The sequence below is a fragment of the Pan paniscus genome, chromosome 1 (genome assembly GCF_029289425.2).
Source record: "Pan paniscus chromosome 1, NHGRI_mPanPan1-v2.0_pri, whole genome shotgun sequence".
Classification (NCBI taxonomy): Eukaryota; Metazoa; Chordata; class Mammalia; order Primates; family Hominidae; genus Pan; species Pan paniscus.
Genome location: NC_073249.2, coordinates 101,088,271 through 101,103,297, shown reverse-complemented (window position 1 = coordinate 101,103,297; position 15,027 = coordinate 101,088,271). Strand labels below are relative to the sequence as shown.

Sequence of the window (15,027 nt, the reverse complement as noted above, 5' to 3'; positions counted from 1 at the left end):
CTGGCAAGTGCTTTATCCACAGGGGTTCAATAAATGTTGAATGGAGCTGAACTAATTTAGAGTCCCAAGACCCTAGACCTGTACTGTCCAATAAGGTAGTTAGCAGCCACATACGGCCACTTTATACTACATTAACTAAAATTAAATAAAACCAAATGTCCAAGTTGCACTAGCCACACTTCATGTGTTCAATAACCACATTATGTAGGTATGGAACATACAGAATTTATAAGACACACAGGCTAGTTTTCTTTACTAGTAAGTCATAGTTACTTACTAAGCATAACTCTGTATTTCTCCAGCTCGTTAGCCTGAGCAAAGACAGTGGCTTCTGATAGCAGCAGCTTCTCCTGGAGATCTTGATAGCGTTGTTTGCATTGTGACAGCTGGGAGCGCAGGTGCTGGGTGGACCCTGGTAGGCTAAACGCTGACTGAGGCCCAGGGTCATGAGGCTGGGACTGGTTATCCAACTGTGAAAGGGGCCAATACAGGGATCGGGACAGTCTGAGGTCACCCCCATGCAGTGACGACCACCGCCCCTTCTGAACCCTGTGGACTTTACTCAAGTCTGTCACAGCACTTCTCATGCCATTTGGCAGTGACTTGCTTTCCAGATGGAGCTCCTGGAGCGCTGGGATAATGTTTTCTTCATATCTGTATCCACAGCACACAGCACAGCACCAATCAAGTCTACAGAGGAGCTCTCAGGAAATGTTTTCTCAGTGGTCAAAAAGAGAAGGGGTGGAACCCTCCACTCATCTCCCCTTGCATTCTGTCCCATTGATTCTCTCAGAATCCCTGTATTCTCCATTTCACTGAATCTTCAGCACGGCTCCTTCCCTAAAGAGGATCCCAGTAACCCATCTGAGGTCCAGGAACAGACACCTGTGATGAGCTGTGACAAAAAAATGGCAGTGATAAGGGATGTCATTACATACCACTTGTCTGGGCTGCCTCATAACCTGATGAATCCCTATGTTACAGCAATTACCACATCCTGTTAAAATTACCTGTTTGTGTGCCATCTTTCCTGACTATATTAAGTATCTCAAGGGCAGTCATTGGTTTTATTGCCCCATGCCAATGTCCAGTATGTTATCTGAAAAATTAAGTACTCAAGAAATATTTATGTTATAAAAGCCTTTCTAAAGGCTGAATGTAGGCAGAATATTATTACTATTGTTTGTGGTACAGAGACCCTTCTCTTGGTACCTCCTGATTCATATGGGAGAATGTTTTAAGGTAAACACTGTCATCTCAAGCCCTTCTCCAATTGTTTTTCACTCAATCTAAGCCCACACTTACTAGGTGGGCATCCACTGTGAAGGTAGCCCCAAGGTCAAGGCTCTGGGGTCTGGGGCAAGGCCTCACAGTCACATTCCCCTCCTCTTGGTGTTGGTGCTTCCCAGGAGAACCAACCAGTTCTGTGTTTATTCCGTCGATGGTGCTGGTCAGATGCACAAGGAGCTCTGGAGTAAGTTTACTATTCCCTTCCTTGCTACTCAGCACAAGTTGTTCTTTGAGGAGGTTGATGATATTGTGGGCATTCTTCAGTTTTCCCTGGAGCTTTCTGAACTCAGCCTGAAGGCTACTCTCACTCAGACCCTCTTTGGCTACCAGTCTCAACCATCACCTCGCCCTCCTCCTTGTGTTCCTCGATCTCCCATCCATCAGACATTGCTTCTCCCATCTGCTCTTTCAGCTCTGCATTCTCAAGGCAAAGGCTCAGCACAGTATTCCTGCAGGAAACACATAATTGAGGGCTAGGTCTGGTCCTGACAACAGTCCCTAACAGTTCCTCTTACCCACATCTCAGCCCACGATAAACTCAGACATACCCCAGAGCATGAAGCAACCTGAGACCTACCACAAGGTCTTTTATATACAAGAAAGCCAAGGCTCAGGAAGAGTAAGAGACTTGCCCAAACTTCCACAGCTTCTTGGTGGCAGCACCATCACTAGAAACCTTGGACTCATGACATGCAGGCTAGTGTTCTTTTCTATATATATACATATATATTTATTATACTTTAAGTTCTAGGGTACATGTGCACAATGTGCAGGTTTGTTACATATGTATACATGTGCCATGTTGGTGTGCTGCACCCATTAACTCATTATTTACATTAGGTATATCTCCTAATGCTATCCCCCCCTCCCCCCACCCCACAACAGGCCCCGGTGTGTGATGTTCCCCTTCCTGTGTCCAAGTGTTCTCATTGTTCAATTCCCACCTATGAGTGAGAACATGAGGTGTTTGGTTTTTTTTGTCCTTGCAATACTTTGCTAAGCATGGTTTCCAGCTTCATCCATGTCCCTATAAAGGACATGAATTCATCATTTTTTATGACTGCATAGTATTCCATGGTGTATATGTGCCACATTTTCTTAATCCAGTCTATCATTGATGGACATTTGGGTTGGTTCCAAGTCTTTGCTATTGTGAGTAGTGCCGCAATAAACATACATGTGCATGTGTCTTTATACTAGCGTGGTTTATATTCCTTTGGGTATATACCCAGTAATGGGATGGCTGGGTCAAATGGCATTTCTAGTTCTAGATCCTTGAGGAATCACCACACTGTCTTCCACAATGGCTGAACTAGTTTACAGTCCCAACAACAGTGTAGAATGTTCCTATTTCTCCACATCCTCTCCAGCACCTGTGGTTTCCTGAATTTTTAATGATCGCCATTCTAACTGGTGTGCGATGATATCTCATTGTGGTTTTGAATTGCATTCCTCTGATGGCCAGTGATGATGAGCATTTTTTCATGTGTCTGTTGACTGCATAAATGTCTTCTTTTGAGAAGTGTCTGTTCATATCCCTCACCCACTTTTTGATGGGGTTGTTTGTTTTTTTCTTGTAAATTTGTTTGAGTTCTTTGTAGATTTGGGGTATTAGCCCTTTGTCAGATGAGAAGATTGCAAAAATTTTCTCCCATTCTGTAGGCTGCCTGTTCACTCTGATGGTAGTTTCTTTTGCTGTGCAGAAGCTCTTTAGTTTAATTGGATCCCATTTGTCTATTTTGGCTTTTGTTGTTTTAGACATGAAGTCCTTGCCCATGCCTATGTCCTGAATGGTATTTCCTAGGTTTTCTTCCAGGGTTTTTATGGTTTTAGGTCTAACATTTAAGTCTTTAATCCATCTTGAATTAATTTTTGTATAAGATGTAAAGAAGGGATCCAGTTTCAGCTTTCTACATGTGGCTAGCCAGTTTTCCCAGCACCATGTGTTAAATAGGGAATCCTTTCCCCATTTCTTGTTTTTGTCAGGTTTGTCAAAGATCAGATAGTTGTAGATGTGTGGTATTATTTCTGAGGGCTCTGTTCTGTTCCATTGGTCTATATCTCTGTTTTGGTACCAGTACCATGCTGTTTTGGTTACTGTAGCCTTATAGTATAGTCTGAAGTCAGCTAACGTGATGGCTCCAGCTTTGTTCTTTTGGCTTAGGATTGACGTGGCGATGCGGGCTCTTTTTTGGTTCCATATGAACTTTAAAGTAGTTTTTTCCAATTCTGCGAAGACTTTGGTAGCTTGATGGGGATGACATTGAATCTATAAATTACCTTGGGCAGTATGGCCACTTTCACAATATTGATTCTTCCTATCCATGAGCATGGAATGTTCTTCCATTTGTTTGTGTCCTCTTTTATTTTGTTGAGCAGTGGTTTGTAGTTCTCCTTGAAGAGGTCCTTCACATCCCTTGTAAATTGGATTCCTAGGTATTTTACTCTCTTTGAAGCAATTGTGAATGGGAGTTCACTCATGATTTGGCTCTCTGTTTGTCTGTTATTGGTGTATAAGAATGCTCGTGATTTTCGCACATTGATTTTGTATCCTGAGACTTTGCTGAAGTTGCTTAACAGCTGAAGGAGATTTTGGGCTGAGACAATGGGGTTTTCAAGATATACAATCATGTCATCTGCAAACAGGGACAATTTGACTTCATCTTTTGCTAATTGAATACTCTTTATTTCTTTCTCCTGCCTGATTACCCTGGCTAGAACTTCCAACACTATGTTGAATAGGAGTGGTGAGAGAGGGCATCCCTGTCTTGTGCCAGTTTTCAAAGGGAATGCTTCCAGTTTTTGCCCATTCAGTATGATATCGACTGTGGGTTTGCCATAAATAGCTCTTATTATTTTTAGATACGTCCCATCAATACCTAATTTATTGAGTTTTTAGCATGAAGGGCTGTTGAATTTTGTCGAAGGCCTTTTCTGCATCTATTGAGATAATCATGTGGTTTTTGTCTTTGGTTCTGTTTATGTGCTGGATTATGTTTATTGATTTGCATATGTTGGAACCAGCCTTGCATCCCGGGGATGAAGCCCACTTGATCCTGATGGATAAGCTTTTTGATGTGCTGCTGGATTCGGTTTGCCCGTATTTTATTGAGGATTTTTGCATCGATGTTCATCAGGGATATTGGTCTAAAATTCTCTTTTTTTTGTTGTGTCTCTGCCAGGCTTTGGTATCAGGATGATGCTGGTCTCATAAAATGAGTTAGGGAGGATTGTCTCTTTTGCTATTGATTGGAATAGTTTCAGAAGGAATGGTACCAGCTCCTCCTTGTACCTCTGGTGGAATTCGGCTGTGAATCTGTCTAGTCCAGGAGTTTTTTTGGTTGGTAAGCTATTAATTACTGCCTCAATTTCAGAGCCCATGCAGGCTAGTTTTCTTTACTTGTGCCACGCAGCCTCATATGTTCTAATTTTTAGTAGCCTCTGGAATAAACAAGAGTACTTACGCTGCTAAAAAATAAGACCTTTTCTGTAACAAATTTATTGTTATGAATTCTACAGTTCTATTTATCATTAGTCAGTTTCAAACCACTGGGACTTAGGAACACAGAATAAATAAATAACTAATCAGAACCATTAATACAATCAAAATGTACTTAGATAATTGTTTGCTTTATGTCTGGCTCACATCATAGAGATAACCTTCTTGAGAGCAGGGACTGTGTCTGTCCTATTCACCCCATATCCCCAGTGCTTACACAAGTGCCTGCTACATAAATCATTCATATTTGTTGAAGAAAGAAAATTGACCAAAACAGCTAATTTGCACCAAGACATTCCAGATAAATTCTTTCCACAACAACAAACTCATACTAGGGTTGAGTGGAAGCAAACATGGCTGTAACAAGTCTATTCACTTAACTTCTTTGAGCCTCAGTTTCCTTTTATATAAAATAAGGATGATAACACTTACCTAGTGGAGTTAGCAGATGCTTACATGAAATTGCATATACGGTATGGCTAGCTCAGGGTCTAACTGGGAAGTCATTCAATCCCTGCTGTACTAGCTGCAGACCTGAGAAATACCAACAGCAGAATCCCATAAGGTGCTTGTTAAAAAAGCTGTAGAGCTAAGGCCTATGAATCCACATTTTACTTAAGTTCCACAGGTGATTTTTAAATTTTTATTTATTTTTTGAGACAGAGTCTCACTCTGTCACCCAGGCTGGAGTGCAGTGGCGAGATCTCAGCTCACTGCAAGCTCCACCTCCTGGGTTCAAGCAATTTTGCTGCCTCAGCCTCCCAAGTAGCTGGGCTACAGGCATGCGCCACCACGCCCAGCTAATTTTTGTATTTTTAGCAGCGAAGGGGTTTCACCATGTTGGCCAGGCTGGTCTCGAACTCCTGATCTCAGGTGATCTGCCCGCCTTGGCCTCCCAAAGTGTTGGGATTACAGGCATGAGCCACCACGCCCGGCCCACGGGTGATTCTTAAGCATGCTAAACTGGGAACCCCTGAGCTAGAGGATGTACAGGAAATGGGTAATTCACAACTTGAAGGATCAGCAATGGCCTATGTACCTAGATTGATTTTTCTCAGAATCCAGGAGTCTTGGAATCTAGAGAAGAGCTTGTCTGGTGTGTTTCTGGGAGGAAAATAGGACTAGGATACACACAGACAATCTATGAGATAGTTTCTCAATAAAGAAAAAGGGGATAAGTATTTTACCAAAACTGGGATGTGGAAAGGGGATAAAGAGGGCACAGGTGTATATGGAAAAGAATATTTAATATTATGTTCTAACTTCATGTTTAAAAATTAACTGATGTTTTAAAATACAAACAAATAAAAAAACAACAAAATCTTCTTGAAAGGAAGAACAATGCATTAGATTCTAGCTTCTACAGTATAAGTGATTCTGTAGGTTGGGTGGAGGGTTGAACAAATCAGAGTTTCAGGTTAGTAACTCTGAGGACAAAGGAAAATAATCCACAGGGATATCTACAGAGGGTTTGATTGTAGGTTCAACAATAGAATCAAAAGAGATGTACTGTTTTTACCCATGACAACTCAATTAAGTTTACACATACAAAATTTTAAGTAAAATAATATGCTATTATTTTACTTAATAATAATATAATAATATGCTACATATAAATAATATGTAGAAGTTAAGGGAAAAGTTATGATAATTCAGAGCAAAAGAATCAGCACTTAGAACAATCACAAGAATTTTTAAAAAGTTGTTTGACAAAGTATACAGTATATAAGCAAGGTTTAGATGTTAGAAATTGGGAGCCACAGACTATTATGCAACCTTGAGCAAGTCACTTGAAACGTTCTAGGCCTGAGTTTCCTCAGCTATGAAACAAGGACATGAGGCTAGATGTGTAGGTCCTTTTCAAAGTGCTAACATTATTCAGGGAAGTTTAAGTGGCATGTAATATGCAGGGAAACAATAGGGCATGATTTAGAAGTTGTACAGCTGTACTTTAAACAGACAGTGATGATTATAGTCCTGGGAGTGAATGAATAAATGGATCAGCCCTACAGTATCAGCATGTTCTCCAAGTATCTTTTGACAAAAAGCCATCAAAGACAGAGTGGCCAATCTAACCAATGAATGAGCTATCTGCTATTTTTGTAAAATTACTAAAGCAGCAGAGATGATTAAAATTGATATTCTATGATTCAAGGACTTATGAGCGAGAGCTGAGAGGAGAGGGAGGGGCCTCTATAGAAACCCTCTGGCCGAGCGCGGTGGCTCACGCCTGTAATCCCAGCACTCTGGGAGGCCGAGGCGCGGGGATCACGAGGTGAAACCCTGCCTCTACTAAAAAAACAAACCAAAAATTAGCTGGGCATGGTGGCGGGTGCCTGTAGTCCCAGCTACTCAGGAGGCTGAGGCACGAGAATGGCATGAACCCAAGAGGCGGAGCTTGAAGTGAGCCGAGATCGCGCCACTGCACTCCAGCCTGGGGGACAGAGGGAGACTCCATCTCAAAAAAAAAAAAAACAAAAAATTCCTCCTCCTTCGCGAACTGTTCTGGTTCTGTATACAGCAGTGAGACATATTAGGTAGCTAGGATTCCTTATATGTTTCAGTCAATTAAAAACTGTAATACAGGTCATGTAACAAGGAGGTTTCCACCATGACTGTCATATGTATGACTGGCAGATGCACAATAATAGTGGACACTGTTATACTGAATTAAGACCAGGATTATTTGAATAACAGAAAGTGATTACCATTAGCCAATATTACTTACTTCTATCTAAATAATTTGTGGAAATATTAATGCATGGAGCCTGGGATAGGCACCCCTTGGCTGTGGTGCCTCATGACCCTCAAGCTCCCCTTCCCTGGGAAGAATGTCCTACCTGATGTGGGACACTGAGGAGAATCTTGCTTCCTCAGTTTGAGCCTTTAGCTCCTTCAGTTCCTCCTCAGCTTTCCTCTTCTCTTCTAAGTGCTGGTGGATCTCAGCCCTCAGGTGGAGCATTTCTTCCTGAAGACACCTGTTACTGTCCCCTCCCATCGGGGAAGGAGGGGAAAAAGATGGGTTCTGGGTCTCCACAATTGCCAGACTTTTCTCCAAAGCCACCTCGATGAGCTAAAAGAAAATCATGGTTTGAAGAAGTTAGGCCATTAAAGAGGACCCAGGAGAAACATGAGATTGCAAAGGCAGTTTTCAATGAGAACAAAAACAAACAAAAAAAGCAGATCTAAAATAAACTCCCTAACCAGAACCTCCTTAGTCAGGCATAAGGGCCCTGGGGACTGCTTTGGGTGGGAAGGACACACAAAATTAGCAGGAGGAATTTCCCCATGGAGAAGAGGAGAATCCAGAGATGGTGAGGGAGAAAAAGCACATAAGAAATTAAAACAAATGCAAACAAACGAGGTTGAAACAGGACTGGAGGGTGTGAATACGGTGATTCTTTCTCTTCCTGAGGAGACAGAGTCCTGCGAGTTTTCTCACAAGTCAGGAAGCTTCATCAGCTCTGCAACACCTGAGTCCTGGATGGCGGGAGATGATGGCTTAAGATATCAGGGCGCAAAGCCTAATGCCCTGCCTGTAACTCCAACTCCCTCAAGGACAGCTGAGAGGGGGGACTCGGCACTGGGGAAACAGTCGGCAGACACAGTTATAGAATTAGAATAACGTGGAGCTACAGGGAAGACAACACCAACTATTTCATTGGCAGCAGAAGAATCACACTCTGCAGCTACTGGGAGGTGGAGGTGAAGCCATCCTGCCTAGCAGCCAACCTCACTTTTTGGTTATTATCCTTGTGCTGATGCTGCCAGACAAACTCTCTCTACAAATCTCAGCATGTGGAAGAAACACAGGCAGGAACAATTGCCCAGCACCTTTCTATTTCTCGAGGACACTCTTGAAGTTACTCATCAATGTTTTAATTAGAGCAGATCTTATGGCTTTTCCTCAAATGGGAATTTGTTAACTTTTAGACTTTGTTATTGTTCATTTTGGGCTTATCTTTGGTCTTTTCCCATGCTTTTAAAAGTGTAGAAATCAAAATCTGAGTATGATAATCTACTTAGCATATGAGTAATTACTTTAGTACAAGGAGTTCCTGCCTGTCTGTCCAATATTAATCTTAACACATCCCAATGTCACATTGGCTTCTTTTTCTTCTCAGTGGCAGCATTTGGAGCTTTTACTTAACTTCGGGTCAATTTTGACCTCTGAATTTTCCACCCCTCCCCCACAGCTGTTGCTGAGTCATGTTGTTTTCTTTTCTCTCTATAAATATTGTGACTTGTAATTGTCACTTATAAATTCATTCTGGCTATACTGCATCATTCTCAATTATCCAAGTCATCCAAATATTTGATGTGCATTTCCACAAATCATGTAGTGGCCCCCTGATTGGGGATAACTTGTAGAATTAATTATATGCTTTTTATCTCCATTCAGGTCACCAATACATTGAAGAGAGCAGGTCCCAGAACAGCTTATATGGATCAATGATTGACAGAGCTGCTGGGGTTGGTGCAAAGCCACTGACTTTTGCTATTCCCCATAACAAAGTTATGTTCAAATGTAGGTCACAGGTTTGTGGTAGGGTCGATTCACAGTATGCATGTGCAATGGTGTTCAGTAGCATAGCAGTTGAGGTTGTGAAGACATGTGCACCCAGGTCAAAGAAGAAAGATCCTTAGACAAAGCCACTCAATTCCCAGGCACCCAATCTTACTTGGACTTTGTGAGCCTGAGATTTGGCAGGCTCCTGGGAATGTCTGTCTCTAAGACTCTGCTGACAGGCTTAATCAGGCTGGTGGCCATCTCCATATGTGCCCCCCAGCATTTTTGACAAAACAAAGGAATGGGGACCAAATAAAACCACTTCTGAAAGCTTATGATCCCATCCCTCATTTAAACTACATGATGTTCTCATTCTATATAAACTCTTTCCAAGTAACTTAACTAAAACACACTTTGCCATTAGTCTTGAGTGTGGGCACAGCATTATTCTTTTCTAGGCCTTAAGGGTTCCTTCTGCTTAAAAATAATGTCTAACTTTAATGAAGTTTACCCATTATTAAAGTGCCTTCGGGATATATGTTATCTTGTTCTATTGGTTTCAATATACCTATTTTCTTTAAAAAGAAAAAATTATGAACCATGAATGTTAACACCAGAAAAACCTTAAGGTACATCTGATCTAATTTCCCACTTTAAAGTGAGAAAATCAAACATTGCCTAGGGATCTGATTTTTTCCCCAGGCTAATTTGGGTTTTCATATTTCCATCTCAAAGTGGACTTTCTTTGGCTAACTTTAAGTTTTAAATGTAAATGCCTGAAAAGTAACTCAGGATCTAGCCTTTTCATTAGTTTTGATCATGTATGAAAGCAAATATTTCTTTCCCCCAAATGAAACCCCAGGGCTTCCAGTATTTGTAGTGATAGTGTGAATCCATTAGGTCTATTTTTAATTATATCTCTCTTACTGTTTTTTTTTTTCAGATTTCCTAACTCACTTGTGATATTGCTTCATATAATTCAACTTTTTGTGTGCTGGGTTCCCATTTGCCCCACAAAGGCCTCTGTGCAAATCTGATATCCTGTTTGAATGACATTGTTTTGTTTTTACCCTATTGCTTCATATCTGTCACAATGTAAATTAGCTTTTCTCAAATGCTCAGCATCACTAATCATTAGGGAAAGGCAAATTAAAACCATAATGAGATATCATCTCACACTTGTTAGAGTGGCATTTATCAAAAAAGCAAATGACATGTTAGAAATAATGCAGAGAAAAGGGAATACACACATTGTGAATAGGTATGTAAATTACTACATTGTGTGGAAAACAGTATGGAGCTTCCTCAAAAGACTAAAAATAGAATCTACCCTATGATCCGGTAATCCCATTTCTGGGTATATATCCAAGGGAACTGAAATGAATGTGTTAAAGGTATAGCTGCACTCTCGTGTTAATTACAGCATTATTCATTAATAGTCAAGATGTAGAACCAGCCTAGGTCCATCAGTAGATAAATGGGTAAAGAAAATGTGGCAGATAATACACAATGGGATACTATTTAACCTTAAAATGTTGGGGGAGAGCTCTTTTCATTTGTGACAACATGAATGAATCTGAAGGTCATTATGCTTAGTGAAATAAGCCAGGCACACATACCACATAAGCTCACCTATATGTGGAATCTAATAAAGTTGAACTCATAGAAGCAGAGAGTAGAATGGTGGTTACTAGAGGCTGGTAGAATGGGAAGGGAGAGTAGGGGGAATTATTGATCAAAGGTATCAAAAAAAGAATAGGTCTTAAGATATATTCATACTAGGGTGACTATAGCCAATAATAGTGTATATTTCAAAATAAGAGTAAATTTCCAATATCTCACCATCAAAAATGATAGGTAGGCAGGTTGATGAATATGTAATTAGCTTGGTTTACTCATTCCATATTGTTTGTGTGTATGTATACATATGTGTGTGTATACATATGTGTGTGTATATATATAATCATATCATACCCCATAAATGTATATAATTACAATTTGTCAATGAAAAATAACTTTTTTTAAAATAGCTTTTTTCAAGTTTATCACACTTTGTCTACTAACGTCTGTTCTTTGTATTTGAATCTTGATTTTTTTCTTTAAGAGGTGGGGGGTCTCATTATGTTGCCCAGGCTGGCCCCGAACTCGTGGGCTCTAGAGATTCTCTTGCCTCAGCCTCCTGAGTAGCTGCAACTATAGATGCACACTACCTGGGCTTGAATCTTTATTCTTGATTAACTTTTTGTCCATTACAAAACTTCACATAAAAAAAAGCAATGGTTGATACTCTAGTTTCTCTCACAGCAATTTCATAGGTATTTATTATAGATCTTATATCTGCTTGAGAATAGAATTTTGTGGGAGATAATCTGGGGAAAATTACTATCATGGCCAGACTTGAGGCTTCCCGAGGTGGATGAGTCCAAAAAATAAGGAGGAAGCAATTTGCATTGGCCAAAAGGTGATTCTCACTTTGGAAGAAAGACAAGGTGGGATGTGTCTGTTAGGAAAAGCATATGAATGCTTGGAGTAGGAAGGGAGCTTGTTGTCAAGCAAAAGTTTACCTTCCAAGGACATAACAAGGAGAAGCTCAAAATCTATCTTAAGGGACCATTTTCCTGGAAACAAGCAAACAAATTTTGAGAATCTGGACACAAAACACTTATGGCAAAGTAAGCTTTATTTAATTGGTAGCAGGAGAGTCACAACCTCAAACTCCAGAAAAGATGAAGTAAATTTGCAATGATTTCATACACCAAGATTCCTCCTACCCAAAACTGAAGATGTATTTTCAAGGAAAGGTGATAGAAAGAAAAATGGTGCTTACCCAAGAGATTCTTCCATCCAGCAGGCATATACTTTGTCTATCATGAGTCAAGCCCTGATCCAAAGGCTTGTTAACTCATAATTACACTAAGCGTCTCTCCTATGCCAAGTAATGTGGCAAGTATTGTGAGGGAAATACAAATGCCCTAATGTAAAAAGTTCATTCCAGGGTGGGCTGACCTTCTCAAAATGGGGTCTGGTCAGATTCTCCATGCTAGGCTACAGGAAAGAAGGCTGAAGAAGCAAATTTACAAATCAGTTTGCCTACAATTGAGAATTAGAGCAAATGACTTGCAATACCAGGAGTACTTCAGACCATATCAATCAGAAACTTTCTTCATATCTGTGTCTCCTGTTCATTTATTCTGAAGTTAATCCTGTCCCACAGTCATTATAACCATCAGTGACCAGCCAACCTCCCAATCTAGCTGTCTCAGAGTAGACATTTGTTCACCCTGAAGGTCCCTTTTTCTCACCCAAGATCCTCAATGAAATCAGAGAGTGAGGACAGAGGGATCTGTCTGGAGGGACAGAGATGTATATAATTAAAGTCACAACCATCGGTAAGGAGGACTTAGGAGAAGCTGTTCAAGCAAAAGGAAAAGTGGAGCTCATGCAAGCACTCAAGGGAGAAGGGAAGGTCGGATACAGCTATAGCAACAAGAAGGTGATCCTATTATAAGAAGGTGATCCTACTACTATAAAGAAACTGTTGAGAACATGACATATCCCAGACAACTACTCATGTCCCCAAGTGCCAAATCCCAAAAGATTTGAGGACGCTCACTTGGGCTTTTCTTATTGGTTGATTTGATGTCTCCTCTTTTTCTTATGCAGAAGATATACAGGCAGACCCAGAAAGCCTCATTTCTTGTTTAGTTTTCCTAATAGCCCCAAGAAAGCTATCACTGGAAAGTCCAGCTGCTTGTGTGGGATATCTACCAATGATTCACTTTCTCCTTAAGAATCATAGGCACAGTCCATCTAGGAGATGAGATTGCTAAATGGCATGGACAAAGTGGAGACATTATAGGAGTTCCAGTGAGTGCTTGTGGGATCACTATTGGTGACTTAATCTCTGAAGTCCAGATTATTCACTCTTGTAACATGCTAGTTAACATCTTCACTGATGGTGGGTGGAAACAATGTTTCAGCCTCAAGTTCTGAGGTTTGACAGGGGATTGCTGTTGAAGTACCATCTGCTGATCACTGAGTCACCATGACCTCAGTGGTTTGTCAGGTTGCATAAGGTTCTCTTTGTATAATGAGATTTCACTGAGAAAGATCCTTGCTTTGGAAGCATTCCAATCTTCTTGGAGTTTCTTCCCAAGCAGGTCCTCCGCCCTGCCACCTCCCCGAGCAGCCCTTCGATGACTCCCTGTCTTCTGTGGTGCGTTTCAATTACAAAAAGCCCAAGAAGAATGTGTCCATTGTCTTGCAAGTAAAAATTATTCTGAAGCTATAGCTACAGAAAATAAACAGAGACTAATGTGGGTAAGAGGGGGCAGGAAGCAGAAGAAAGAGATACAACACAAACCAAAGGGTGGATTGGAGAGAAAAATGGGAGTGAAAACATGGGTTGGAAAGGCAGCTGGGAAGCTCAAGGAGAACAGGAAGATGACTGAGAAGTGGTTTATATAAAAAGATACCTTCTCACTCTAAGTCCACAGGGGCTGCAGAAGACCATCAGACCTCAGAAGGGCTGTGTGTCATCCACCCTCGAAGCCCCAGACCCTGACACTGACTTACTTGCTGGTGACTATGTTGTGCGGCCTCCTCAATACTGTCAGTGAACTCAGTGCTTGCATCTTTTGTGTCATCCCCTGCAGCTGCACCTGGAAACAAGTCCAGTAAAGAAAAGTGATTCCCTTCACAGATGGCTTCCAGACAGCAGGTTAAATTATACTCTTTTTGCCAGCTGCCTGTGATTTCTTCCTCTCTCCATATACATGGGGAAGAAATTCTCCCTAGCCAGCAGGGCTGGAAAGAAAAATAGAACTTTTTGTATCACAGACACTTTCTTACTCATACTCAAGCCTGAGCCTCACAACATAAGCTGACTTTGCCTGCACAGACCCATTTCTAAGGAGCCGAGTGTCAGATGCACTGGTTACCCCACTCGAATGTCAAGAAAGCCTGAATTATTCCCCACTGCCTGGCTACATAAAAACTTTCTCTTCCATAACGTGAGTCCAACATGCCTAACCCTTTCCCCACCACTGACTGCCTGGAGATTAGAGCTGCCCTGAATCTCTAGGAGGTATCTATTGTTGGGATCAGTTGTGCATAGGGTGACAATCTCTCTGAGGAACTTCCCTCTGGGGGTCCTGTGTCCTAGTAAGGTTCAGGTCTAGTCAAGATTCAAGATACCCAACGATTCAGTTGTTCCCTAATTTCTTCCTCTAACCTCCCTTCCTCCTTACCTCTCTCAAACTCTTATTCTATGCAGACACCCTTTGCCTGAAGGGTTTCTTGCACTGCTTTATCCCCGTGGGATTTAACCCATCCTTTCATTCTCCAAAGATGGACACAGCTACTCTAGGGCCCAAACATCTACACCTTGCTCTAAGGTACAAGTAGCTGCAGTTTGTGGTATGGGCAAAGGTCTAAGGCAGCACTGACCAAGAGGACTTTCTGCAATGACAGCAATGTTCTGTGCCAGTGTTGCCCAGTACAGTGGACACAGTCATATATGGCTATTGAGCTTTGAAATGTGAGTAGTATGGCCCACATTTCAAAGCACTGAATTTTAAATTTTATTTTATTTAAGTTAACATATTTAAATGACTACATGTGTCTAGTGGCTATCCTATTGGACAGCACAAATCTAGGGTATTTCTTCCTTCTTATATTGAAATTAAGACTGTTCATACATTTTAAGACCAAGAACTATGTTTTACAT

General features: G+C 41.1%; 1 protein-coding gene across 1 annotated transcript in view; it reads right to left on the bottom strand.

The window, feature by feature from the left end:
• Positions 1 to 15,027, bottom strand: part of LOC100990288 (myomegalin-like) — a 56,155-nt gene that overhangs the window by 29,318 nt on the left and 11,810 nt on the right. Inside the window, 5 exon segments of the mRNA XM_063599202.1 lie at positions 278 to 470; positions 1,306 to 1,618; positions 1,620 to 1,739; positions 7,630 to 7,862; positions 13,875 to 13,960. Of these exon segments, the coding sequence (XP_063455272.1) occupies positions 278 to 470; positions 1,306 to 1,618; positions 1,620 to 1,739; positions 7,630 to 7,862; positions 13,875 to 13,960 (945 nt within the window).